At 41.5% G+C, this 26,108-nt stretch overlaps 1 protein-coding gene across 1 annotated transcript; it reads left to right on the forward strand.

The window, feature by feature from the left end:
* Positions 1-4: 4 nt before the first annotated feature.
* LOC308282536 (zinc finger CCCH domain-containing protein 7B-like) lies at positions 5-26,108 on the forward strand. Its single transcript, XM_080722914.1, has 23 exons — positions 5-229; positions 568-635; positions 737-773; positions 5,911-6,108; positions 7,217-7,375; positions 7,486-7,560; positions 7,803-7,854; positions 8,033-8,127; positions 8,381-9,221; positions 9,428-9,508; positions 9,723-9,841; positions 10,185-10,284; positions 12,256-12,411; positions 16,927-17,129; positions 17,288-17,391; positions 18,292-18,467; positions 20,060-20,139; positions 21,005-21,192; positions 21,459-21,564; positions 22,134-22,242; positions 22,686-22,822; positions 23,766-23,935; positions 24,433-26,108. The coding sequence occupies exons 2-23, from the start codon at positions 577-579 to the stop codon at positions 24,620-24,622; spliced, it is 3,435 nt and encodes a 1,144-aa protein (XP_080579040.1). The 5' UTR covers positions 5-229; positions 568-576; the 3' UTR covers positions 24,623-26,108.

The following is a 26,108-nucleotide window of genomic DNA, read 5'->3' on the forward strand; positions in this document are numbered from 1 at the left end:
AGCTAATCGAAACTCAACAACTACAACAAGTCAGTCCACAGTGCTCTTTAACATTTAGCTACATGTGAAAACAAGACAGACGAACACATTATTTCCTTACAGCGGAAGCAGCGATTGTTAGTTTAGTTTGTTTTTTGATCTTGTAATTCACTTCTATGCGGTGGAAAAAAGGGGAAAAAAGGAGAAGCATGCAGCCGTAACGTGACGCCATTTCAATGAACTTTATCAGGTAGGTGTTTCTGAACTTTGTGAAGTCGAGCCATGCTAGCATAAGATAACATGTAGGGTCACGTAGAACGATCAACGCTCTTCCTAGTCTGTTTATTTGTGAATAAACACCAGGATTGCTGGTGGTTGAGCGTGTAAGATCTTGGCTAAAACTCTAAAATGTACAGTTATTGATTGTTTGTGCATGAAGGAAAGGGGAACGTTTCGGATGTGATCTGATTTCCTCTTTTAATTGTTGCTCAGTTTGACGTCAGCCATATTCTTCTTATGCTGTTTTTTCAAAGCTGACAGTAACAACCAACGCGTCTTTGTTTGTCTTTTTTGTTGTGGTTTTTCCAGTGTACAAAAATGGATTCTGCGAGACAGAAACGCAAGAAGGACATCGATAAAGCTCTGACATTTATACAGTGGGTGTAATGTTTTTAAAACTTTAGGCGCACTGACAGTGGTTGCTATGGCCTTATCGCACTTTCTTCTCTTTCTCAACTAATCTCTCTCTGTGCCCTAGGTCATCTCTGCCATATCCAGATCCCGGAGGCTACGAGGTATGAGCATTTATTTGTTTTCTGTGTGTGTAGTTGTTTGTCTTGTCTGTTTGGTTCTTGTTGACTCTCTCTGTTGTCTGTCTTTATTTTTTGTTTACTTTTTTTTTTTTTTACTTTTTTTTTGTATGTATGTATGTATATATATATATATATATATATATATATATATATATATATATATATATATATAGTAAACAGGTCATATTGGGCAGCAGAATTACAGTGAATACAAATTACAATGCAAAATGTCGTTACACTCATTATGTTACTCTCTGTTGTCTGTCTTGACTATTCTAACACCAGCACCACCAGTATGTTATGTACACCTCAGCAGGATTACTTCGTTTAACCATCTGGGTCAACCCACAAAGTAGTAGATAGATTAGTTAGTTGCTGTATGGTCTAGCATATTTGAAAATATGGTTAATACATTTTACGATGCTTCTTTGTGACATCAGGTTGTGTTCACCTTAATCAGATTTCAATTTATGTGTTTCTGACCACATATGGCGGGCACCTGTAGTCTGTAAATCTGACCTTCCTGAGAGCAAGGTGATGTCTGACATCACATTTCTAAGCTAGTAGATGATGGGCTGATGAAGGAGTTTCATGTTTACTTCATCTATACTATAATTTTGCGAATGTCTGTCTGTCTGTCTGTCTGTCTGTCTGTCTGTCTGTCTGTCTGAGTGAGTGTCTGTCTGTCTGTCTGTCTGTCTGTCACAGCGTTTCTCCTCAGTGGCTGGAGCAATTGATCTGAAATCGCATCACCATCTATACTATAATTTTGCGAATGTCTGTCTGTCTGAGTGAGTGAGTGAGTGAGTGAGTGAGTGAGTGAGTGAGTGAGTGAGTGAGTGAGTGAGTGAGTGAGTGAGTGAGTGAGTGAGTGAGTGTCTGTCACAGCGTTTCTCCTCAGTGGCTGGAGCAATTGATCTGAAATCGCATCACCATTAGCATATGAACACACCTGACATAACTGTGAAGCCCGTTTGTCACTTTCACAAATCGTATGCTGTATATTAGCATTTTTATGGTGTATCTACTATCTATTCTGCATCTAGCATGAGGCACATCTATTCTGCATCTAGCTTGAGGCAAAATGTTTAACCAGCTCTGTGTGTGTGTGTGTGTGTGTGTGTGTGTGTGTGTGCAGGCAGGCGGGTGTGTGTGCAGGTGGGCGGGTGGGCTGGGGGGGGGGGGGGGGAACGGTATCTCTGTAGCCATTAAACGAAACGGGTTTCTTACATTGATGCTCCTACATCATGCAAGCACCAGTTAAAGTTACTTTCCATCCCTCATATACTGTGTGCACAGTGCACATCCCATAACCCACACACTGCACATCATTTTGGAGCTCATATCTTTGCATTTTATGGTGTAACTACTATCTATTCTGCATCTAGCATGAGGCATATCTATTCTACATCTAGCATGAGGCAACATGTTTAACCAGCTCTGTGTGTGTGTGTGTGTGTGTGTGTGTGTGTGTGTGTGTGTGTGCGCGCGCATGTGTGTGTGTGTGGGTGGGTGGGTGGGTGTGTGTGGGTGTGTGTGTGTGTGTGGGGGGGGGGGGGGGGGGGGGGTGTTGGCTGTCCCTCTTTCAGATGTTGTCATGTAGATCGGTACACAGTATCTCTGTAGCCTTTAAACAAAACGGGTCTTTCTTACATTGATGCTCCTACATATTATCATGCAAGCACCAGAAAGTTACTTTCCATCCCTCATATACTGTGTGCACAGTGCACAGTCTGCACACCCCATAACCCACACACTGCACATCATTTCGGAGCTCATATCTTTGAACGGGTAAGGACTAGTTAGCATATGAACACACCTGACATAACTGTGAAGCCCGTTTGTCACTTTCACAAATCATATGCTGTATATTAGCATTTTTATGGTGTAACTACTATCTATTCTGCATCTAGCATGAGGCATATCTATTCTGCATCTAGCATGGGGCAACATGTTTAACCAGCTCTGTGTGTGTGTGTGTGTGTGTGTGTGTGTGTGTGTGTGTGTGTGTGTGTGTGTGTGTGTGGGAGGGGTGGGGGGGGCGGGGTGTTGGCTGGCCCTCTTTCAGATGTTGTCATGTAGATCGGTACACAGTATCTCTGTAGCCTTTAAACGAAACGGGTATTTCTTACATTGATGCTCCTACATATTATCATGCAAGCACCAGAAAGTTACTTTCCATCCCTCATATACTGTGTGCACAGTGCACACCCCATAACCCACACACTGCACATCATTTCGGAGCTCATATCTTTGAACGGGTAAGGACTAGTATATAAAATTGCTCAAGTGCAGCTTGGTGCACTGTGCTGCTTTGAGTCCTGTACTTACTTGGAGTTAGAATCTGTAGCATCCTCTTGTACAGTGCTATATTAAACATTGTTTGATCAGCTCCTGACTTCCGTGTGTACTTCAGGGTTAAAAATGTATCACATGCATCACCCAAAGCACCAGTTGACTTGGTAATACTTGGATACAGTAGTTCAAGGGTCTTCAACAGGGGGTCTGGGACCCCTGGGGGATCCTCAGAGTTACTACAGGGGGTCCTCCAAATCTTTGTGTGATAGAAACTTTTGTTCTACTTTTTATATTAACCACTTGAACCATATCCTTGAACCGTGTCCATATTCTGAGAACGTCAGCCGAAAACAGCAATCTTAAATTAATTTTCGGGCAAAGATGTTTGATGTAGAGGGGGAAAAGAGCAGACTAAGACACAGAGTGAGAGGTTAAGTTTATTAAGTATTGACAGTTCACATGGTTAAATATCTGAAAACACAAATTGACACAAGTCCAAAATACACTGATGATCGTGCAGATTTGTGCTACCAAACTATAGTGGAATCTATGAAAAGGTTGTGGGGGTCCCTGCTTCATCTCTCTCTCTCAACTAAGGGGTCCTTGGCCTGAAAACGTTGAAGACCCCTGCAGTAGTTTATGATGTCTGAGGAATACTTTGGTGACAGCTTAAGAGTGCTGTTGGATCTGGATGGAAAGAGCTTTTCACTGCGACTCTGTTGATGTAGTGTCACTATTGCACACCCACTTTGTTTTAAATTAGAGCTAAGCATACAACCACTGTTGTTCTGGGTCTGCTGGACATTGACAATAGAGGGTGCTGTACAGGCTTACATTCTCCTCTCTAAGTGCAATTCATGGGATAAATATTTATTTACACAGTTGAGTTACATAGGAGGAGTTATAGGCTTGAGAGGGTTAGTATTGGAATGATAAATTAAGAATAACATCACAACATTTGAATTACAGTTCATTACAAATTGTTGATTAATGGGCTTGAGATAGTTTTGCATGATTGTTTTTAGCACACCTTGACCTGAGGCCTTACTGTAGGTTGAACACAGAACGTGGTGTTGAGGGAGGGTGTCTGGGCATAAAGCCTGGGTTTCCGAGGCTAGCCTGGAGAGACTCTCTCAATGCATGTATTGAAATTATCTAATGAGTGACTGTTTTTGACACTCTTTTACTGTACACTGTATATTTTTTTCTTTTCATTCTTTGTAACTTTGTAAATATCCTTAACTGCTGTGCTGCCTCTGGGCGACTGATTTTCCCCCTTGGATCAATCAATCATCTTGATTTAATACCAGCAGTATACACATGAGTGTATAACATGCTTGTTGGACATTTGTATAAGACACAGCCAGGGCAGGAATTTCATGGAGGCCATGAAGGCCATGGCTGCCATTGCCCCTCAAAAAAAGGCATGACCTAAGGCCACAGTGGCCTTGATGCCCCAGCTAACTGTACCACTTTCTCCTCTGTCTCTTTCTTGTCAATATGTAGACGGTAATAATAATAATAATAAATAATAATAATAATAAAACTTTATTTGTATAGGGTTAGGGTTAAAAACCTGTCTTAAAACCTAAAGACTTAAAACCTGTCCCGGGTGCTCCTAAAAGCCTGATTAGATGATAAAATGTCGCAAAGTTTTTTTTAAAGTGAAATATCAGTGTAATAATATGTGCACAGGGAAAAAAAACAGCATTGAATGATCCAAGTCAGACAAAAAGTTTTCAGAATGATGGTGAATCATGACCATGAAACCTTTGTGTGAAAAGAGGAAATTTAAACAAAGGGTATTTATTAAAAATGTAGTATCTCATATAAGGCTGCAGCCACACCAAAGTACCTATTAGAGTGGATTCCCCATTCGGCCAATGTATTTCAATAGGAATGGAGCAGTTTCATGCCAGTAGAGGAATTCTGTGTGCCACGCAGACTTTTATGCTGGAGCTGCTAGATTCTCCGGTTTCCCCAATCGGGTGAGTCGAAGGCAGAGGCGCGTCACTGGCTTTGGGGCAGAATGCGCTCTCTGCATTTTTAGTCAGCTGCGCACAAAAATAGTTTATCCACTGGCGATCATACTTTGGCGTGGCTGCAGCCGAATTAAATATTCAAATAATCTTTTCACAGGATCAAAGGTTTTATGGTCATGATTCACCAGGATCCTGAATTATTTAGTGGCACCAGTAAACCACGCCCACTGCTATGCCTTATACGAATGCCTGGTAAACCATCCCGGTCGCGTGAATTCACATTATCGTGTTTCTTCTGCAGATCGGTCAGGCCCCAAACTCTGGGTGGGCATTGTGCAGGAACCAAAGAGGGGAAGAGCCAATCATCGTCTGTCAATAACAGGGCCCTGCACTTAGACGGGAGAGTGTTTTCTGCTGGTGTTTCAGTCTGAGTGTATCAAAGGGTGCGTTCGGAAATGCGCACCGGGTGTGTGCTCAGTGTAGTGAGTGCCTAACCATAACCCTAATCCTAGCCCTAACCTCAGTAAAACTATGCCTAAACCCAACCCTAACCCTAACCTCAGTAAAACTATGCCTAAACCTAACCATAACCCCTAACCCTAACCACACCCGGTGCGCATTTCAGAACGCACCCTTTGATACACTAGGACTGAATCACCAGCAGAAAACACTCTCCCGCACTTAGACACTAATTGGCTCTTTCCCTTTTTTTGGTTTCTGCAACCCTAAGTAAAACCCAAATCAATGTCATAATCTTATCTTATTTTCTATTACTGCTGTGGTTGCCTGCTGTTTGGTTTTATATCCTAACCCACCACCCCCATCCCTCCTCTTCTCAGCGCTTTCTGATCCAGTTGGTGTGCAACCTTCTTGATGAGGGCAATGCTTCCTTCAAAGATGGGGATTGGGTGCAGGCGGTTAAAGACTTCAGCGAGGGGGAGAACGTTGCACAGTATGCCACGGCAGAGGAGATAGATGTTCCTAAAGCACTGCTGGAGACCCTGTATGTCAACCGCGCCACTGCATACTACAACATGGTGAGCCATATGCCAATGTTAACACAGTGGGTTTATGGGACTGCTGCTTATGGAGACTTGATTAAGGGTATTTGTTGTTGAGTATGGGTGTTATATATCCACATTTAACTCTCCCCACGCTTTGAACGTTAACGTTCGCCCCATTTTTTACAGAACCTCGATGCCAATACGGCGCTCGTTCGGTTCGTTCGTCTGATGACTGTAAGCTGATGAGGGGTCGCGCGACCGTGTACTGTAAACACATTTTCCGCGGTGATGGTGTAAAAAATCCATTATGCGTTAGATCAACGGAGAACAATTCACTTCCTTGTTGATTTCCTCTGGCTGTAAGGCTCTGTGGCCAGTGACTGGTCTTCTTCTTCTTCAACACATAACAGGCAAATTCACATTCATTCTCGCATGACGCCGCCCTCTGCTGCCTGGCAGACCAAAGTGCACTATTGCACAATAAAAAAAAAAAAAAATGTCTGTCTATCTACTATAACGTCGCAAAGGTAAGCCGCTTTTTGATGGCACCAGACCCAATAAATAAATAAATAATCTGGCAGTAGGAGAGTTAAAATGTCTGCAGCAGCTGTATTGATGTTGGATGCTAAGTGTAATTTTTATAACACACATTTCTCTATACTTCTTTTCTTATTACGGAATGTACTCATTCACTCTATGTTCTAACCCAATATGTGCTAATCATTGAACCATCCAAGCAATTAAATATTTCGTTTTGTTGTTAATTTTGGGTCAATGTATCAATTTCTTTAGTAGCCATGTGTAATAATTGGGATAATCAATGGGGACTTGGGGAGCAGGTAATTATTGAGAAATAAACCCCCAGTCTAATCACCCTGTCAGGGTTTTTATTTTTTATTTTTTTCCTCACAATAATGACCTGCTCTCCATTTATTATCCCTTGCATATCAAATTAGTTCTCCCTTTATTTAAATGTCCTATGGCCTATCGAGAAAAAAAAAAAAAGTGTGAGCCTTTATTCCAGAAATTCACCATACCGACAAGCCCATTTCTCATTTCATTATTTGCACTTGCACGCTCTTTTCACTCTCTTAAACTCTGTATGCCTTTTTGCTGCTGCTGCTGCTGCTGTTCTCCTCAGGGGCACTATGAGAGTGGGGTGCAAGACTGTGACAGTGCGTTGGAATTGTCTGAGGATAGCCGCAGGGCGCTGTACAGGAAGGCTATGTGTTTGAAGGAGCTTGGACAGTACAGGGAGGCCTACAGCTGCACCATGGCCAGTCTGCTGGCTGCACCTCAGGTAATGTTGCCAGGAAATGGTTGATTATGTTAAGTTTACAATAAGAGAATAATGCTTGGAAAATGACAATTTGAAAAACATATATTCATTTTTTCCATTTTTGATTTCAGTCTTCACAGGACAAAATGATAAATGACCTGGCACAGGAGCTGTCTGTCCATCTGGGACTGCATGCCCGAGGAGAGGTTAGTTGGATCAAATGTACAACAACATGAAGTGATCCAGAAGCAGGAACCGTCTTTTTTCACTGTATTTGCATTGAGAAAAACAAACAATATGGATCATACATGAATATCATTTGTGGTATTTATTTCTCATATTGGTTGTGATATCACTTCTCCAGGAAGAGACTGAAGGCTGACATTGATACTATTTTTTATTATTGTAGCATGTTAATGTTTTTCTGTTTTTCTTGTGTCCTCTCTAGTACAAGGGAACTTCAGGCAATGGTTTGAAGACAGCAAGTGCCATTGCACCAGGTTTTAATTATTTTGTAACAATAAAATACAGTACAGTAAATCGTAGCCCAATCATATCAATTGTTTCATACATTTTGTTGTTTACTCTGCCTTCATGTTTTCTATATTTAATTGTTCATTAATTATGAAAGGAGAAAATAATACTCTTTTCTTTCTGTTTTCTGCCATCCTTTCTAAGTGTCTGACATGGACGCTCTGGAGGATTTTGAGCTGATGGGAGATGACCTAGACGGTCTGCTAGACTGCTTCCCCAATGAACCTGAGGCTACTGAGGTGTGTGTGTGTGTGTGTGTGTGTGTGTGTGTGTGTGTGTGTGTGTGTGTGTGTGTGTGTGTGTGTGTGTGTGTGTGTGTGTGTGTGTGTGTGTGTGTGTGTGTGTGTGTGTGTGTGTGTGTTTTCTTACAGACCAGTAGTTTGTCATATATTGTTGAAACAATAAATTAACAATAATTTGTTTCTTTTTTCCACTTTCTCTCCCTTGCTTTTGTTAATGTATTTTTCCATTCATTTCTCCATTCCCCTTTAGACCCACATCCAGGCAGCGTTGCCTGACACCTCACAGAAACACACCAGCAAGCCATTGCCCATGATTCAAATGGCCTTCCCTGCTGGCCTGTCTGTCCCTAAACCTCTGGTCACTCATCGTCTCCTGCCAGCCCCCACACCCCGTCTACCCCACTCTGTTCTGCCTGCACCCACTCCTTGCCTTCCCCCAGCCTTCTTCGACTCGCCTGTCAGCGAACTTAACTCTCTGGATTGCTTCTCGGCCTTCGGTCGTACCGGTCGTTCTGGCGGCGGTGACGATGGCATCAAGACCCACAGCCTAGACATGTTGGAACACCTCGGGCGGACCTCAAATGGTCTGGACAACCTAGCCAGCGTCATAGGCAGTGCTAGCGGCAGCAAGCCCAACACTGGAGTGAATCCAGCCTCGCTGGATATGCTTGACGATCTGGACTCCCTGGATGATCTCCTCGACGAAGAAGAAGCCGTGGGGGAGGCCGAGGAGCCTGGAGCAAACCTGGACGTGGATGTTGAAAATTGTTTCGATGATTCCTTGGATGAATCCCTAGATTACTTTGTTGCCCAGGAAATGGCCACTGGCCCCACCCTTGTTAGTACAGCTATCCCTAAAATAGACATGAATGCTCCGGATGTGCTTGATTCCCTGGACACCCTGGACAACTTGGACACCCTGGACAACTTGGACACTCTGGACAACTTGGACACCCTCGACAGCTTGGGCACCCTGGACAACTTGGACACCCTGGATTCTTTCCCCGTAGTGGATGGGGCGAGGGCAGCTTTGCCAGTAGGGGTGGTCAGGGAAGGAGGCTTAGATTCCCTCTCTGATTTCAGTCTACCTGGTGAGCAGAATATATCAGTGGGTTATAATATATCTAAGAATGGACTGACTGTGTATGATAAATAGTTGAACTGGCACAATATTTTGAAAACATTTTGACACCTTGTCCAGTAAACAATGCAAGCTCCGCCTCTGTTTTCAACCCCACCTTCTCCCAAAGATCTCACCACATTCTGAATTCTGCTTGTTTATTGTACTTTTCTTTAGACACCGCCGCCGATGCCAAAACAGGTCGTTTGTCCACCATGGATGAAACTCTTGCTCAGCATTTGCTCCCGAAACGCCAAGGTCAATGTCATTGTTGATTGGTTCACAAACTACTTTGTTTTGAAAATACAGAGATTGAAATAGACCCAGGCCTGTTTTAGAATGCAGAAATAGAAGTATAAACATTATGCACAATATCATTCAAAAATGAATCAGTTACTGACTCCTCAATGGGTATTGTAAACGTATTGTCCACATTGTGCTTAACTGCTACGTTTCTCCCATGTGCTCTCAGGCAGTAGAAACTCTTACACTGCAGTTGAACTTCCTCCTCGCTTTGCCAAGCTCAACCAACAAGCCAAGCTCAACCAACAACAGGCCAAGCTCAACCAACAGGCCAAGCTCAACCAACAAGTACGATTTATCCTTATCTTTGCCATGTGTTATTATTATGAGTTTGTTTATAACCCAATTCCCCATTCAAGTCAAAGGGGGGGAGGGGAAAGCAGCAAATTTACAGATAAAATGTATAAATTAAACTATATACAATGTATCTCTTAGCAAAATGCACACAATACGTGTCCCGATGAAGCCGGTCGATTTGACATATTGCCCAAGTTTTTGCCACCAAAACTGTGGGAGGAGTAGTGCTGCAAAATAAAGTTTATCTAGAAAGATGGATGGATGGAATAAAGTCGGACAAGTACTGTAATCTGTTTGCCCTGTTTAACCAAAATCTGTTACCATGGTGACGAAGAAGCAGAATGGCTACGTTCCGAGCCGCACCTGCACCTTGAACCCCCTGGCTGACACCCATGACTTCATGCCTGCCTGCTCCAGCTGTTTCTCCCGGGAAGGTATGCTACGCTCATGTTCAGTTTACTGAACTGAATATACAAGGCAGAGAACGATGCGAGTTGTAAATGCATGACTCACCCAGTTATGCAATACCTGTTGTTAGGCCTGTCACATTTATTACAAAATTAATCGTTTAATTGCAATTATTTGAGACTAGATCTTGGGCACCAGCATACTCGGGAACGATGCAAATTGCAAACTCCCCAAATAAGTCATGCCCATGTTGTTTTCTTTGCAAAATAACTCATTATCTTTGTAGTCATTCGAACAAGATGTATCAGTCTTTTCGGATTCTTTTCCGATTGACTACGATTGGCTTTCAAAGTTTGCTGGAGGGGCCGTTTTTGCACGACAAAATCGTAGGCCGGTCAATCGTCATCTTTTCACCCTGGATTCCTTCGATCATGATGCGACTTATAGGCCCTGTTTTCTGCCACACTTTTTTCTACTACTCATGTATGAGTCATATCGTTCAGGTCCCATTCCATTTGGCTATGACTGCCTTACAAACTTTGCGGGCCCTAGGGAGGCAACCCGGCCTGGCTGAGACCTGTGCTCTGAGGAGCACACTTTTCTAGTTTCATTATGTTTTTATTTATTTTTAATCTTCTCCCAATTATGTCAAATTCCCAATTACCTCATGTGGTCCCTCATTGCTGAACCCCTACTGGTATGTCTTGGGAATGGTGTACACAACCACACGTCTCCTCCAATTCATGTGATGTATGTAGCCAATTGCTTATTTTTACCCCGTCACTTATTTTTACTGTCATTTGAGGACAGTGAGGTTGTTTCACCAGGAGGATGTAACTACCCAAACAGGCGATCCGAACCAACATGTTGTATCACTAGTACAGTGATGCCCTTCGTCTTACCACCCATGAACACGGCCAGTAGTGTTCGTTGGCATGCCTGGCCAACAATGATGACCCATGGAGGATTCAAACCTCAGTCTCCTCTTAACACATCGGACGCCCACGTGGTGTCAACGCGCCAAACTCGTTGATGTTTACGTGCGCCCACGACGCGTTTGACGCGTTGTACAGTAAACTATACTGTACTGTAGCTACTGCACTTGGCTACCGCGGTGATGAAACAAACTCCATTTCCCAACATGCAGCGCGCAATTACGTCACCCGGACGTGCTGTCTGTCTCGTTGACTTCCTGTTTAGCGGCTGCACAAAAATGCTGTTTTCTCTGGATTCTCTTCCTTTTTTCATTTTTTTCTCAAAACGGCAGCCTCTTCTACCTGCCGTAACACAAACACTGTGGCTTAGAATTGATAAAAAACGGTCCTGACTGAAAGAAAAGATTTTCGCGAAATAAACAGGACATACTCCGATTACATTTACTCGGATTACTTTTCTCGCCAGTACTCTCGCCGGTAGGTAAAATGACGCGTTGCCATGGGCTTTTTTAAAACGTCAAAACCACGTGGGCGTTTAATGTGTTAACACTCTGCTTGTTTACTGAATTTCCCTCTGCAGGATGAATAAAGTGTAACATGTTATGTCGGTCAATCTTTTCAGGCCGTGACCCCCAAAAGAATCATATTTTAACTGGGGACCCCCCTCCCCACCCTGACAAGCACTAAGAGTTTAGGCATTACATTTTGCATAACACGGTTCTATTGTGAAAATAGCAGATCTAAATGCTCACAACACCTCGCGTTGTGAGGCGTTGTGAGCATGTAAATCGTCTATTTTCACAATTTCTGCCTCTTAATATCTCAATGTTTAATTTGTCATTTTAGAGGTATTACAAAGTCCTTAAATGTCACTTTAGAAATGTGCAGATACCCTCTAGTCTTTATACTTAAACCTTATGTCGGTTTGTTTAATGTTGAGTGAGAAACCAATGTTGCACATTAAGTTAATCATCTTGGGACCCCCAAAATAATTTGGGTCCCGATCCACAGGTTGAGAACAACTGTCTTATGTCTCCTCATTTTCCCCCTCTCATTTCTCAGGTAAAGGAATATATAGTTTCGTTCACAAGACAGGCCTCGTCCACAGTTGTAGACGGGACGTTCTGCTGTCCAGGCGAAAGGGTGATTTGGAGTGGACCAGGATACGAACGCTTCCTGCCAGGAACTTCTTCGGTGGGCCATTTATGCTTTGTAAAGGTAAGGATGATATAGAAGCTAAGTGCCGAAACAGCTCAACAGAGATACTACACAAGCATAAGAGGATTACAAAAGGATATCAGAAATTACTTTGAACAGGTGGAAAACTATGGTTAAACTCGCAGAGTGATGAATTACTTTACTTGGGTTACACATTCTGACTTGAATGTTGACATGAAATTATAATCCTTTTAGTGTTTCAGTAGCGCAAGCATGAAAAAAAATACACCTTGTTGTGACAGCGCTGCTCAATGCTCGTTGAAGACTTAAAAATAAGACATTGAAGTGGCATACATACGCCATTAAGCTAGTTATGAAGAAGATGCCAAGGAGTCATCAGTGAGTTTTTGTAGACTCAACATTTCTCCGCTGCGTGTTAAAGCCTGGTGATGCAAGCTTATAGAGTAGAGTAGTCAATATTGCATATTTGTAAAATCCATAAACAAGGAATTCTCGACTGCCTTCTTGCAGCACGGTGGTTGAGAACCTCTTGATATAGGTGTCCTAGAGTCCATGTTAATTGTTCATCGTGTCCCATGTTCTACTTTAGGCAGTATTTGTTTATTTAGACAGGACTGTGTACTGTATTGGAGACAGGAAGATAGAGTATGATTTAGGAAGTTTGTTTTGGCTTGTGGTCCCTCAACAGAACAACACATTCATGCTTAATGCATACCGACAAAAAACACCAGCATTATGACAAGATACAATAAGATGAAAATGGGTTAAGGTGTCTTAGGAGTGACAAAAGTGAGAATGAAACAACACAGGAAAGGAACATACATACTGTATGTAGAGTTTATCAATATTACTACTTATGCAAGAGGGAATCTGCCCTTTCTGAACTTCAGACAGGGTTACCTGGCAACCAGTACATGTCCTACCTGACACCAGGTTATACATTTTTCAATGGAAGAGTAGGAACAACCACTGCAGATGTATTTGTTATTTTGTATAAACATACTATTCAGATATTCTACCATACTGATTGGATGAAGTAATGTATCATAAGTTAAAATGAGTTCTGGAATGCAGCTTTAATTTATACAACTGTAACTCGGAAAATGCACCAAATGTTTGGTACTTTGGTTACAATTGTACATTCTCAGAGGAATTAACACTTAGTATTTTACTGTGTATTCATTATTGCGACCGTAAGGTCGCAGTTTAGTATGAAAACCTCCGCCGTCCGTCGGTCACACGTGCGGTCGACCGCACGTCACACGTGCGGTCGACGTGTGATGAGGTCACGATGAGTCATCTATGCCCAAATATAGATTTCTAGGTCAGATGGCCCATAGAGTTTGTGATGTCAAACCTAGCAACCCAATATAAACAAACCTGATGTCAGACCTGAAGTATCCTTTTATACCCATATATGGAGATACAGAGATCTCCATATATGGGCATATTAGAAAGCCCATATATGGGCATATACGGATGACATCAAGGATATCCATATATGGGCATAAAAGGGACAAGGGCTTACAGTTAAGAGATCTCCATATATGGGCATATCAGAAAGCCCATATATGTTCATATACTGATGACATCAGGAATATCCATATATGGGCATAAAAGGGACAAGGACTTACAGTTAAGAGATCTCCATATATGGGCATAAAGGGACAAGGACTGTTACAGTAGATATAGAGATGTCCATATATGGGCATAAATGAACAAGGACTGACAAACACTGAGATCTCCATATAACCTATGGGAATATAAGGGACGAGGACTGTCAGCTTGTAGACCTATTTTCTAAATATTGTTGTACATTAAAAACTTGAAATGGGTCGTTCTGCATAGTACTTGGGATTTGTTGATGTAAATGTTCACATAGAGTGTAATAATTGGTAAAACAAACTTTTGGCCTATTTGTGGAGATAAGCGACCAACGGTCGCTTATCTCCCGATTAGGGAGTCTTACTGGTTGCGACCGTCAGGGAGCAGTTTACTATGAAAACCTCCACCGGCCGTCCGTCCGTCACACGTCACACCTTTGCCCTGCTCATATCTCCGCATCAGTATGACATCACACCACATGTGTACACAAACCTTTGTGTACGTTGCTGTGGCAACAGTCTGTTGTTGCTGGTCTGTTAGTGTACGTTAGCAACCACCTTAGCAACCATGGTTTTACCCTAGCAACCAACTGTTTACCCTAGCAACCAACTGTTTACCATAGCAACCATGTTTTTTTACCCTAGCAACCAACTGTTTACCATAGCAACCAGATACGCAGAGCAGGGATCTCCATATATGGGCATAAACAGGTGACATCACACTGATGTCAGATACTCAGAGCAGGGATTTCTCCATAATATATGGGCATAAAAGGGATTCTGTTAGGGATCTCCATATATGGGCATAAAAGGGATTCTGTTAGGGATCTCCATATATGGGCATACAAGGGATTCTGTTAGGGATCTCCATATATGGGCATAAAAGGGATTCTGTTAGGGATCTCCATATATGGGCATAAAAGGGATTCTGTTAGGGATCTCCATATATGGGCATAAAAGGGATTCTGTTAGGGATCTCCATATATGGGCATAAAAGGGATTCTGTTAGGGATCTCCATATATGGGCATAAAATGGATTCTGTTAGCTGTTAGTGATCTCCATATATGGGCATAAAAGGGATGCTGTTAGGGATCTCCATATATGGGCATAAAAGGGATTCTGTTAGGGATCTCCATATGGGCATGAAAGGGATTCTGTTAGGGATCTCCATATATGGGCATAAAAGGGATTGTATCCCAGATGATGCCCTGTTAGGAGATCCACACTAACAGAATCCATATATGGTCCTACCGACAGCTGCTATAAGCCAACCCTGGCGATAAGGTCTGAGTCGAAGAAATGCTTCTTTCCTGGCAAGAATTGCCCCTTTATACTGTAGGGCTCGTTTGTGTATTGTATGACATCACGCCACATCATCGGCTGAGGACTGTGTGATGTCATCATATCTCCATATATGGAGACATAAGTTGCTCATGCCCAAATATGGGCTGGTGAGGTCAGACTTAGTGTGATGCGTAGGTTATCTCCATATATGGAGATTCAACTTCAATGAGTAACCATGGCAAACTGTCAACTGCCCGTATGTCTTGATAATTGGTAAAACAAACTTTTGGCCTATTTGTGGAGATAAGCGACCAACGGTCGCTTATCTCCCGATTAGGGAGTCTTACTGGTATTTATTACTATATTAATAATATATGAACACAGTGCCTATGACCTTTGAAGAACATACATTCAAACCACAGCCTAAACAAAACACAGCATACTCACCCACCACTTTATCAGACTTGTGTGGTATCTTCCGACTAGGCTGTATTGTGATGTTTCAGCAACTACTGAGTGTGGGAGTAACACTAGTAGATGTTAGACATCCAATAAAACCAGTTGCACTGGTAATTTGAGGAGGCAGCAAAGCCACTTGGTTGGTCATAATCTGAGAATATACTGTGCAAATATAACTTCATGAATAGTATGGTTCATAAACAGAAGAGGAAGTCCGCACACTGTTAGAAAGCTCCAGCGACAACTTTATTTGGGATAACAACGTTTCAACCCTAGTGGGTCTTCTTCAGGTATGAAGAAGACCCACTAGGCTCTTCTGTTAATGGTATTTTTGGTCCAGCACCTGTAAATATTTTGGAGATGTGCATGCTTCCTCCTCTGCTCTGAATTCTAGTATGGTTCATAGTCATACAGAGAATTTGTTTTGCCATTTGGGCTGAGACAATTGAATCTGATATACTGTGTGTGTGTGTGTGTGTGTGTGTGTGTGTGTGTGTGTGTGTGTGTGTGTGTGTGTGTGTGTGTGTGTGTGTGTGTGTGTGTGTGTGTGTGTGTGTGTGTGTGTGTGTGTGTGTGTGTGTGTGTGTGTGTGTGTGTGTGTGTGTGTGTGTGGAGAGAGAGAGAGATTGATTGATTGTATTTTATTTCCTAATCTGTATGGTAGATGATGGCTGTGGTTTGAGGAAGTCTCCCTGCTCTTCTATTTAAATCCTGTGGTTGGGTAGAACCACTGCATTTTGATGAGAGATATTGCACAAAGCGTAATATCTCATCTGCCCAAACAGGCTTTCAGTCTTAGCTCAGCATTAGAAATGTTGGTGAGACAATTAATCTTATAACATAACATTGGCATTGGACTGATAAATCACTGCAGTGTTAACATTGCATTAAATCTTTAACTGCCAGATTTAAAACATTGTCTGTAGCTGCCCATGCCAGTGTTTTCACGTACCTTTGAAAAATCATAGAATATTATGCGTTATGGTGGTCTAAAAAGGCACACGTGCTGTAGACAGACAAACACACAAACAGAGAGACGGGGCAAATTCAAGATTCTCCGGCCTTTCTTTAGTCAAGCATAGAGAAAATAAATAAATAGTGTGTGTCTGACCCCGGCCATGAGGTAACGCATAGTCTTATCTATAAATATAAGAATTATCCACTCCCTGTATATTTCTGACTGTTGTTGTACTTCCTATTGTCCAGAGCTGTTGCAGTCAGGCGATTTGGGCCTGTGTAAGTTTGGAGAGAACTGCACCTTTGCTTTCAACCAGCTGGAGATAGACGTATGGCACGAAGAAAGGAAGGGAACGTTGGTCAGAAGCATGCTGTTTGAAACACAGGACGCCACTCTTGTTGTCACACAGCTTATACAAGAGCACAAAGGAATGTTCATGTTCCTCTGTCAGGTTAGTTGCTCTGTCTGTAGACACACACACACACACACACACACACACACACACACACACACACACACACAAAACAAGCATGCAAAAATAGGAGTATACAAAATGTGTTTGTATCCTTTTCTCTCTTCCCTCCATATGTTTCTGTTGTTTTTCTACAGGAGTGCTATGACAGTAAACCTACAAAGATCATCAGTAGACGCTGCAAAAAGGACCCCACCAACTGCTCCAATGCGCAGGGCTGCCACATATTTGATACCAATAAGTGAGTTGGTTAAAGGGAAACAGTATTCTCCTTTCTGTCTGTTTTGACTATGCTGTGTTCTTACAATTCCATTCCATTTTATTTCATGCTTTAAAACTATTACATTAACTTGAAGGTCAAGATGGCTATTTTGCTGTACAAAACACAGCGAACAAGGGCATTGCCAAAGCCACCGAAGGTAGAGTAGCTGCTAAAACCAGGAGGAAGTAAGAGTTGTTCACATTTACCAGAGTAAACCTTTTTTGCACAAATTCGGCTGCATTTCAGAGACAGAAGATTGCGCAGTTTTATGGCTGCTAATGGAACAATAAGTTATGCTCTTGTCTCACGACGGTGATGCATGCCGGAAATGTCTGACAGCTCACATGTTGTGAGCTTGTAGGTCGGCTATTATTAATTTAGCTATGCTAAATGAACACACAGGATTTGACTGTGTATGGTGCAGGTAGGGGAGACCCAAACATAACTTAGCTTATGGCCCCAGGAAGGCTAACCACACACACATTAGGGATTGGACGATAAGCGATATTATCGTTTATTGTGATAAAAAACACTCATGATAATCATATTGTGGAGATTTAATTTATCGTGAAATCGTCATACACTGGGATCAATTCACCTTTTATTTGCAGAGCTGCATATCCGGTGCCATTTAAACCCTCTATTGGTAAAACGTACTTATACATACTTGATGGTCTTTTTTTCACTCTCTACCAAATCTCTTTGCGACGCGTTGTGAACTATTTTTTGGCAAATGTTACGCCCCAGGATAATGGATGTTGGGGATATTTTGATTATCGCGATAATATATAAGCGTAACACAATAAGCGTGATATGAAATCTTCATATCGTCCCATGCCTAACACACACATATACTGTCCTTTTTGTGATCCTCCTCAGGTGTTTGGTATTTGCAGTGAAGTCCACCACTGAGAGCCACAGTAAGATCCGCCCGCTAAATCACCAGCGCCAGTTGGAGCTGTGCCGCCACGCGGCCCGCTGCCATTGGGAGGACCGCTGCCATTATGCACACTCCTTCATCGAGCTCCAGACCTGGAAGGTGCAGAAAGACACAGGTACAATCTGGCAGACACATGTATCGCCCGGGATTCGAACTCGGGTTTCCCCGTATGAAAGTCCAATATCTTAACCATTGATCCAAAGGAATATCCCTATGGACCAAGGGAGATACTAGACTGTTGAGGCCATCAGGCTGAGTCACTCTGCTACACATACAGTCAGTACATATGAATTCAGTCAGTGGTGGAACAAGTACTCAATTGTTTTACTAAAGTAAAAGTATCAATTCTGCAATACAGAAATGCTCTGAGTAAAAGTAAAAGTCCAAAGATTCTAAATGTACTTGAGTAAAAGTACAAAAGTATTGGAATCAAAGTGTACTTAAAGTGCCAAAAGTAGCAGTACTTGTTATGCAGAATGTCCCATTTCAAGTTATCAAATGTATAAAAATCTTTTGAAAATGGCAGATCTACAAGCAACGCATTGTGAGCTTGTAGATCGAGGAGATGAAATACTGGCTGGGTCTGGGTCTCTGCTATAGATAGGACTGCGATTTTCAAATGGTTAAAATGTATTTAAGTGGTCAATGTATGTTTTGTGATAATAATCAAAATCTACAAAGTAACTAAGTATTCAAATAAATGTAGTGGATTTAAAGTACAATAGTTGGATCTGAGATGTAGTGGAGTAGAAGTAAAAGTATTGTAAATTGGAAATACTCAAGTAAAGTACAAATACCTCAAAATTGTACTTGAGTACAGTACTTAAGTAAATGTACTTAGTTACTTTACACCGCTGAATTCAGTAGAGATGGTTTACTGTGCATGTCTCTGTTCGTTTATGAAGTGAGGAAAGACAGGCATTGGATTGTGTGGTAGAGCAGTGGTTCTCAACCTGTGGGTTGAGAACAAATTATTTTGGGGGGTCCCCAGATGATTAACTTAATGTGCAACATTGTTTTCCTCACTCAACAGTAAACAAACCAACAGTGTATAGAGGGTATATGCACATTTCTAAAGTGACAATTTAAGGACTTTTTAATAACTCTAAAATGCCAAATTAAACATTGGCCAAATTGTCAAATATTAGAGGCAGAAACTGTGAAAATAGCCGATCTACATGCTCACAAGTTGCGAGGCGTTGTGAGCATGTAGATCTGCTATTTTCACAATAGAACTGTGTTATACAAAATGTAATGCCTGGGGGGTCCCCAGTTACATTTTGATTATTTTGGGGGTCACTGCCTGAAAAGGTTGAGAGCCACTGTGGTAGAGAGTGTAAAAAGGGTGAATTCCCTTGATGCATATGGTTTATTATGTGATCTTTTGCACCACCACAGGAAATTAAATGGGAAAGAACTTAGGTACCCAAGGTACATAGGTTATTTGCGTCCATTCTGCAATGTTGCAAAGTATTGTGAGGACATATGCATCAATACATTACAATGCGTTACCTGTGTTGTTTATGTTGTTTGTGTTCATAAATATTAATTAAAAAGTATTTATCAAAATTGCTAAACCTTCAACATTCTTAGGTAAATCCAGCAGGTGGCAGCAGACTCTCATAATTTCTGCAGGGGTTCACACTTCACAGTCATACACTGAAGTCTGTCGGTCTTTCTGTTTTTTTTGTCTGTCTGTATCTATAGGTATCACATCTGAGGAAATTGAGGAGAAATCTAGAAAATATCAACAGGAACAGAACACGGTCAAACAGAAAGTGCAGAGAGTAAGATGAGCCTCAGTATTCCATATATTCTTCCATATATCTTATTTTACAGCATAAAGCGACTGTATCTAACATGGTCATTGATTGAATTCCACTTGTGATATCTTATCTTGTGTCCTTGCCTTTGTCTTTCTTTCTTTTGTCTGTCTGTTTAAACAAATATTGTTTAAAATAACTCCTTATGGGATATAATATCATCAGATTATGGTACGGTAAAACAGGTAGTCTGCAATTCTCCTTTAAAATTGACATATTTTTAAGCTTTGTTTCCATAATGTGAGATTTGTCCCATGTTCATTTGCACAAAGAAATTGAACTGTGGTTAGATGGGGGCAGCAGTGGATCAGGAGGTAGAGTGGCCACTTGGGAACCAGAAGGTTCCTAGTACGATTCTGGGCTCCCCCAGAGTTAGTGTCGAAGTGTCCTTGAGCAAGACACTGAGCCCCCTGGCCCTAATTGCTCCCATTGGTGCCTTGCAAGGTTTCCTCTGCCATCGGTGGTATGAATGTGTGTGAATGGGTGAATGTAATGCACATCTATGTAAATCGCCTTGGATAAAGGCGCTACATAAATGCACCATTTACCATAGATGCTCTTCATTTAATAACGTAAAGGAAAAAACACACAAATTCAATTCAATCTTTAGTTCAGACCCAGGGAGGTCCATATCTCAATTAAAATCACAAAACAATAAAATAACAGAGAGAAAGAAAACAGACAAAGATACCTGGGCAAGGTAATGAACCAAAACAGTAATATACTGTACATATAAAAGCTAATGACAGTATGTACATGTTGGTATGAAATAAGAATGAATGAATGAATTGTAATAGAAACAAAAGTAACAACTACTTGCTTATGTTAGGATCCCAAGCCCCCCTCCTCTGTTGGAGCTGTGGGTGGAGCTATCAGCAGAACCAAAGCAGTGGGAGTAGACAGGAGCCTGAACCCCAACCTGAGGATGATGTTTGCATGTGCTCAGTGCTGGCGTGACGGCCTCGTCAGTGAGCCTGACAAAGCCCTTAAATACTGCACAGCCAAGGCCAGCCACAGGTAAGCAAGACCTCCATTCAGGCAATGTATTTGTTTTGTGTAGTAGGGCATTCACGAATAGTGATTTTTAATATTCAAATTATTCGACCTCAAAGTATTCGAATAGTCGAATATTCGAGAGGCGAGATGGCCACAAGCTGGTAAAAAACTAAAACAGTTTGGAAAAAAACTATTAATGATGATGATAATGCAGCCGAATTGGAGGACAAAACCAAATGAGTCAAATTAATTTTCATTTTGTGTCCATCCTTTTTGTCTCAATACAGTTGGATCAAGGAACGACGAGTGCTGCTGGTGAAGTCCTTGGACAGGAATAAGTGGGTTTCTGTACGATCGCTGCCTCACGCCAAAAACCACCCGCTGCAGTATGAGGTGTGTTCTTCAGTTCTTTTAGCTGCCATGTGACCGTTTTTACTCAGTCTATGATTATAGAAATGTACTGCAATCAAATAATTGTGATAATTTAATTGATAATTTTTACACAGTTCAGACTTTCATGTCCAGAAGTGGCTCTGTTTCGTGATGTTATTGTGAATTGGTCTACTTTTGAGGGTGCAGACATGCATAGATTCAGACATACCTATTCTAGATTGCTCAACCTTCAGCCATGTAAAGAAGTTAACAAAGAACACACATCCGAGTGATAAGATCCCAGGTGCTGGGCCCGGGACGCCAGTGTGGTGGGCGTGGGCCAGGCACCCTAGACTGCAATGACAGCCTGACAGCGTGTCGCAGGTTCGAAACCTGTTCCTGACGGCCTTTGCTGCTCGTCATTCCCCATCTCCCTCCCCATTTCCTGTCCGTCTACTGTCCTATCAATAAAGGCATAGGTGCTGGACAGAAGGCCTTTAGCCATGCCATAAAAACAGTAAAACAGTATGTTCCTTGCCTTTACATAACCTTTTGATCTTAACTTAAAACCGCATAATTTGTCTTTTCAGATGTGTGTCCAGATTTTGAATCAGAAGAAGTGCAACTACATAGGGAACTGTACTTACGCTCACAGCCAGGAAGAGAAAGAGATGTGGACGTACATGAAGAACAATGATGGTGAGTTAACACTGCTGTCAACACAAGATGTTTCAACTGTGTTTAATAGTGATTATTAGCCATTACCCACTATACAACTGCACAGATTCCCTATAATCACATGAAATGAGTGATATTACACTGCTTGATATAATTGACTGAGTTGTAGTATTAAGAATCATAAACCTACATTCTTTGTTTATTCTTGTTGCTGGATCTAGATTTTTGAGTCTAAATTTAACCAAAAGTAAAAAGCAGCATGTGACAGTTTGGACCAAATACTTGACCACTTAGTAATTAAAGTTGGACCTAAATCCTTATAGGTGCTTTGGCGAAAATGTGTTATGGCATATGTTCAGTTCACTGTACGCTTTTGCTTTAGACGGCTCTATTTAGCATGCAAGTACAATCTGCAACATTTCATGCTGTCATTAATCATCATTCATTAACATCTGTCACTACAGTTAAAGACTTACTGCAGATGTATGACATGTGGCTGCCAAGCCACACCCGCCAGTCAGATGAGGCCATACTCACCCAGCCCCTAGTAGTAAGCGAGGAGAAGAACATTGCCATGCCAACAGACTATGCTGTACCATTGGTGGGTAGATCCAGTTTTTGCGTAATGACCAGTTTATCACAACCACACGTGTTTTGGCAACATTTGTTATTTCTTCAATATTAATTCAATCAGGGTGCCGATGATGGCCTAGTGGTGAAGGCGCATACTACTGTAGCTTGGTAAACCATCCCGGTCATGTGAATTCACACTAACCTGGGCTCAGGGACCTGTGATTGACACTGATTGGCTCTTCCACTTTTTGGTTTCTGTGAAACACCCATCCAGCGCTTGGGGCCAGACCAGTCAGCAGAAGACACATGATGATGTGAATTCACGCAACTGGGATGGTTTACCAGGCTATGCGCATACCACATATAGGCTCTAAGGCAGGGGTCTTCCAACATTTTCAGGCCAAGGACCCCTTAGTTGAGAGAGAGATGGAGCAGGGACCCACACAACCTTTTCATAGATTCCATATAGTTTCATTGTTTGACAACACGATCATCTGTGTATTTTGGATTCATGTCAATTCGTGTTTTCAGATATTTAACCACTTGAACAACCACTTGTCAAGTTTAATAAACTTGACCTTTCACTCTATACTTAGTCTGCTCTTTTCCCCCTCTACACCAAAGCTCTTTGCCGAAAATAGCCGATCTACATGCTCAGCGAGGCGTCGTGAGCTTGTAGATCTGCTATTTTTTGGCTAAAGTTCTCAGAATATGGACACTAGGGTTCAAATGGTTAATATAAAAAAGGAGGAAAACATTTTTCTATCAATCAAAGATTTTGAGGATCCCCCTGTAGTAACTCTGAGGACCCCCTAGGGGTCCTGGACCCCCTGTTGAAGACCCTTGCTTCAAGGCTCAAAAAATGTTTGCTTTGCATGTGCACATCATCCTTTATTTTGCAGCTTGATAATGAAATGATCGTATGATTTCTGTCTGTAATGTGGTTATTGTCATGATTTTTGGACTTTTAGACTGGATTCCACTGCCATCTGTGTGGAAGGAACAGTAACAGCGAGCGCCAGTGGCAACAACATATTTCCTCTGAGAAGCACAAGGACCGTGTTTTCAGCTGCGAGGGAGAAGATGAAGCTCTAAGCTGGAGCTACCGCTTCCCTGGCCCCGGCTTTGACATCTGTCCTAGGTAAGACCTCATCTGTCCTATAGTTACTTAGTAATTCAATCAGTCTAACCCTACTGATCAGGGACAGACAAACCACAAACATGTTTCAGTCAAAGCCGCCATCAGCGTGATGATTATTTCCACTGTGACCGCATGCTGATATTTAATTAATCTGAGCCATACCCAGTAAAAAGTTGATTACTTTGTTGTAACTGAGTTTTCTACTTTGATTGATTGGCCTTATGTACTGAGCCTTTGGCACATAATTAAAAATGTGAATGAATGTGCATTCATTCTGTTTATACTTTGATAAACAGAACGAGCAGTTAGCACTGCTAGAGCACTCCTACGTGCCGGATAGGATTTACCAGTTTTTCATATTGCAGTGCAGAGCCATGCTTCTGTTGCATTAAAGTCCTACAGGCTTGAACTCTGATTCCAGTATGTATTGATGCTTTTCAGAAGCAAAAAAAAGATGAGAAGCTTTAATTGATTTACAGGATTGATGTGATTGACAGGTTGGATAGTGAATGTCCAGAAGGCGCAAGCTGCGACTATGCCCACAGCTCTGATGAGTTGCACGAATGGATTGAGAGACGGGACTTTCTAAGAAGGAAGCTGGCTAAGGCTCGTGAAGACAGGCTCATTTTGCCTGATGATTTTGATTTTGGGAAGTACAATTTTCTACTGCAGGACCAGACACACTAGACTAGAACTATTCATATTTTTTTATTAAGGATGACATTACTGTCGGTCTGCTGTTAAACCAATAGTTATATTTTTGTCAGACACAGGGATTGTTAATCTTGTAAATCCTTAGTAGTGGTGGATGGGTAAAATCAATGTGACATGTCTACAATTGCAATGTGTTTATAATGGCAAAGCTTGCATGAAATATGAAACTTGCAATCATTTCCATTTCAGAAGTCCCCATGTTGAATTTATTCTCAATGTCTATCAAAACTTAAATTCCAAAAAGGCTGCATAGTATATCAAAATTATGTTATATTGCACACCTTTTTTTCTTTGTTGAAATTGTGTTGTACACTATGTACCATATGCATCACCATTGAGACACTTTGCACTCTCTTTCCTCCAGCGATTACAGATTACTAGTTATCACTTGCATACATGTAGACATTGCACTCATGATGTTTTGGTGAAGGTATGTTGGTTTTCATCTCTGATAGTGTTTATACTGAATGATATAGTTCAGTAAATCATAATAAGAACATTCTAAGTCAAACTGAACTGCTGTTAACTTAAGGCACTGCTGGCAAAAGGTGACATAGATATTGATGTCCATATAACTCAATAGTGCTCAAATAGCTATTCATTGATTCAATTTCCATCATCTGAAAAGAGTATTTTCACCATCTGAGGAAACCTTTTTTGATGTAAAACCTCTTTGCCCCCAGGAATTATTTTTGCTGCTTTGTCATCTGTGGAGAAATGTGTTACATGTCTAATTATGTGCCCTTTAAACAGTTTGTCAGCAATGAGGGAATTGCCTTGCGGGCAGGATGCAGATGTTGTGAGATGTTCGTAAATTATCAGCCTGTGATAACTTTTAGGGGTCTGGGAAGTCATAACTGGCTCACTGGTGAAGTTAGAATAGTCTCCTTAAAGCAGAGCTAGTAGTGTTTTGGTTTCTACGGAAGCTCTTGTGGTGACAAGATATGTTGGCAATCTTTTCTTTCTCATGCATGTAGCCTGCTGATGAAAACGTTCCAGTAAGGACACATGCATTGGCAACCTTTTTATATAAACTTTATAGTGAACTTAGGGACATTCATTACTTTCTTTTGGAATGAAATTAATGAACCAATGCCACCTGTTTCCTTACTGTTCTAATGGGTGGTTATATGAACGCTAAAATTAACAGGTAACTGATGCAGTTAAACCACCACCACCACTGCAGCTGTTGAGGAAGACTGAGCCATTATCTTCTCACGCCTTAAGATATCAATGAATAAAGGTGTACAAAATGTGGCTTCATTTCTAGCATTGCCAAGTTCAGTAGACTACACTGTTAATGTAATAATATTTTACCATTGTGGAATCACAATTACAAACGGCTTTCACAAAAGTAAGATTAAAGTGCCTTTTTTTTGTTGTCGTTTTTTTGTGACAGAGATCTTTTGACCAAAATGTTCACTGTTAACATAAGAATAAATAAAACTATTTTTGAGAC

This window comes from Nannobrachium achirus, assembly GCF_963921795.1.
Source record: "Nannobrachium achirus genome assembly, chromosome: 4".
Taxonomy (NCBI): Eukaryota; Metazoa; Chordata; class Actinopteri; order Myctophiformes; family Myctophidae; genus Nannobrachium; species Nannobrachium achirus.

Coding starts and splice junctions, on each gene's coding strand:
- LOC308282536 (XM_080722914.1), top strand. CDS start 577: ATGGATTCTGCGAGACAGAAACGCAAGAAGGACATCGATAAAGCTCTG. Junction 636..736: donor AAAGCTCTGACATTTATACA/GTGGGTGTAATG, acceptor TCTGTGCCCTAG/GTCATCTCTGCCATATCCAG. Junction 10,285..12,255: donor CAGCTGTTTCTCCCGGGAAG/GTATGCTACGCT, acceptor CTCATTTCTCAG/GTAAAGGAATATATAGTTTC.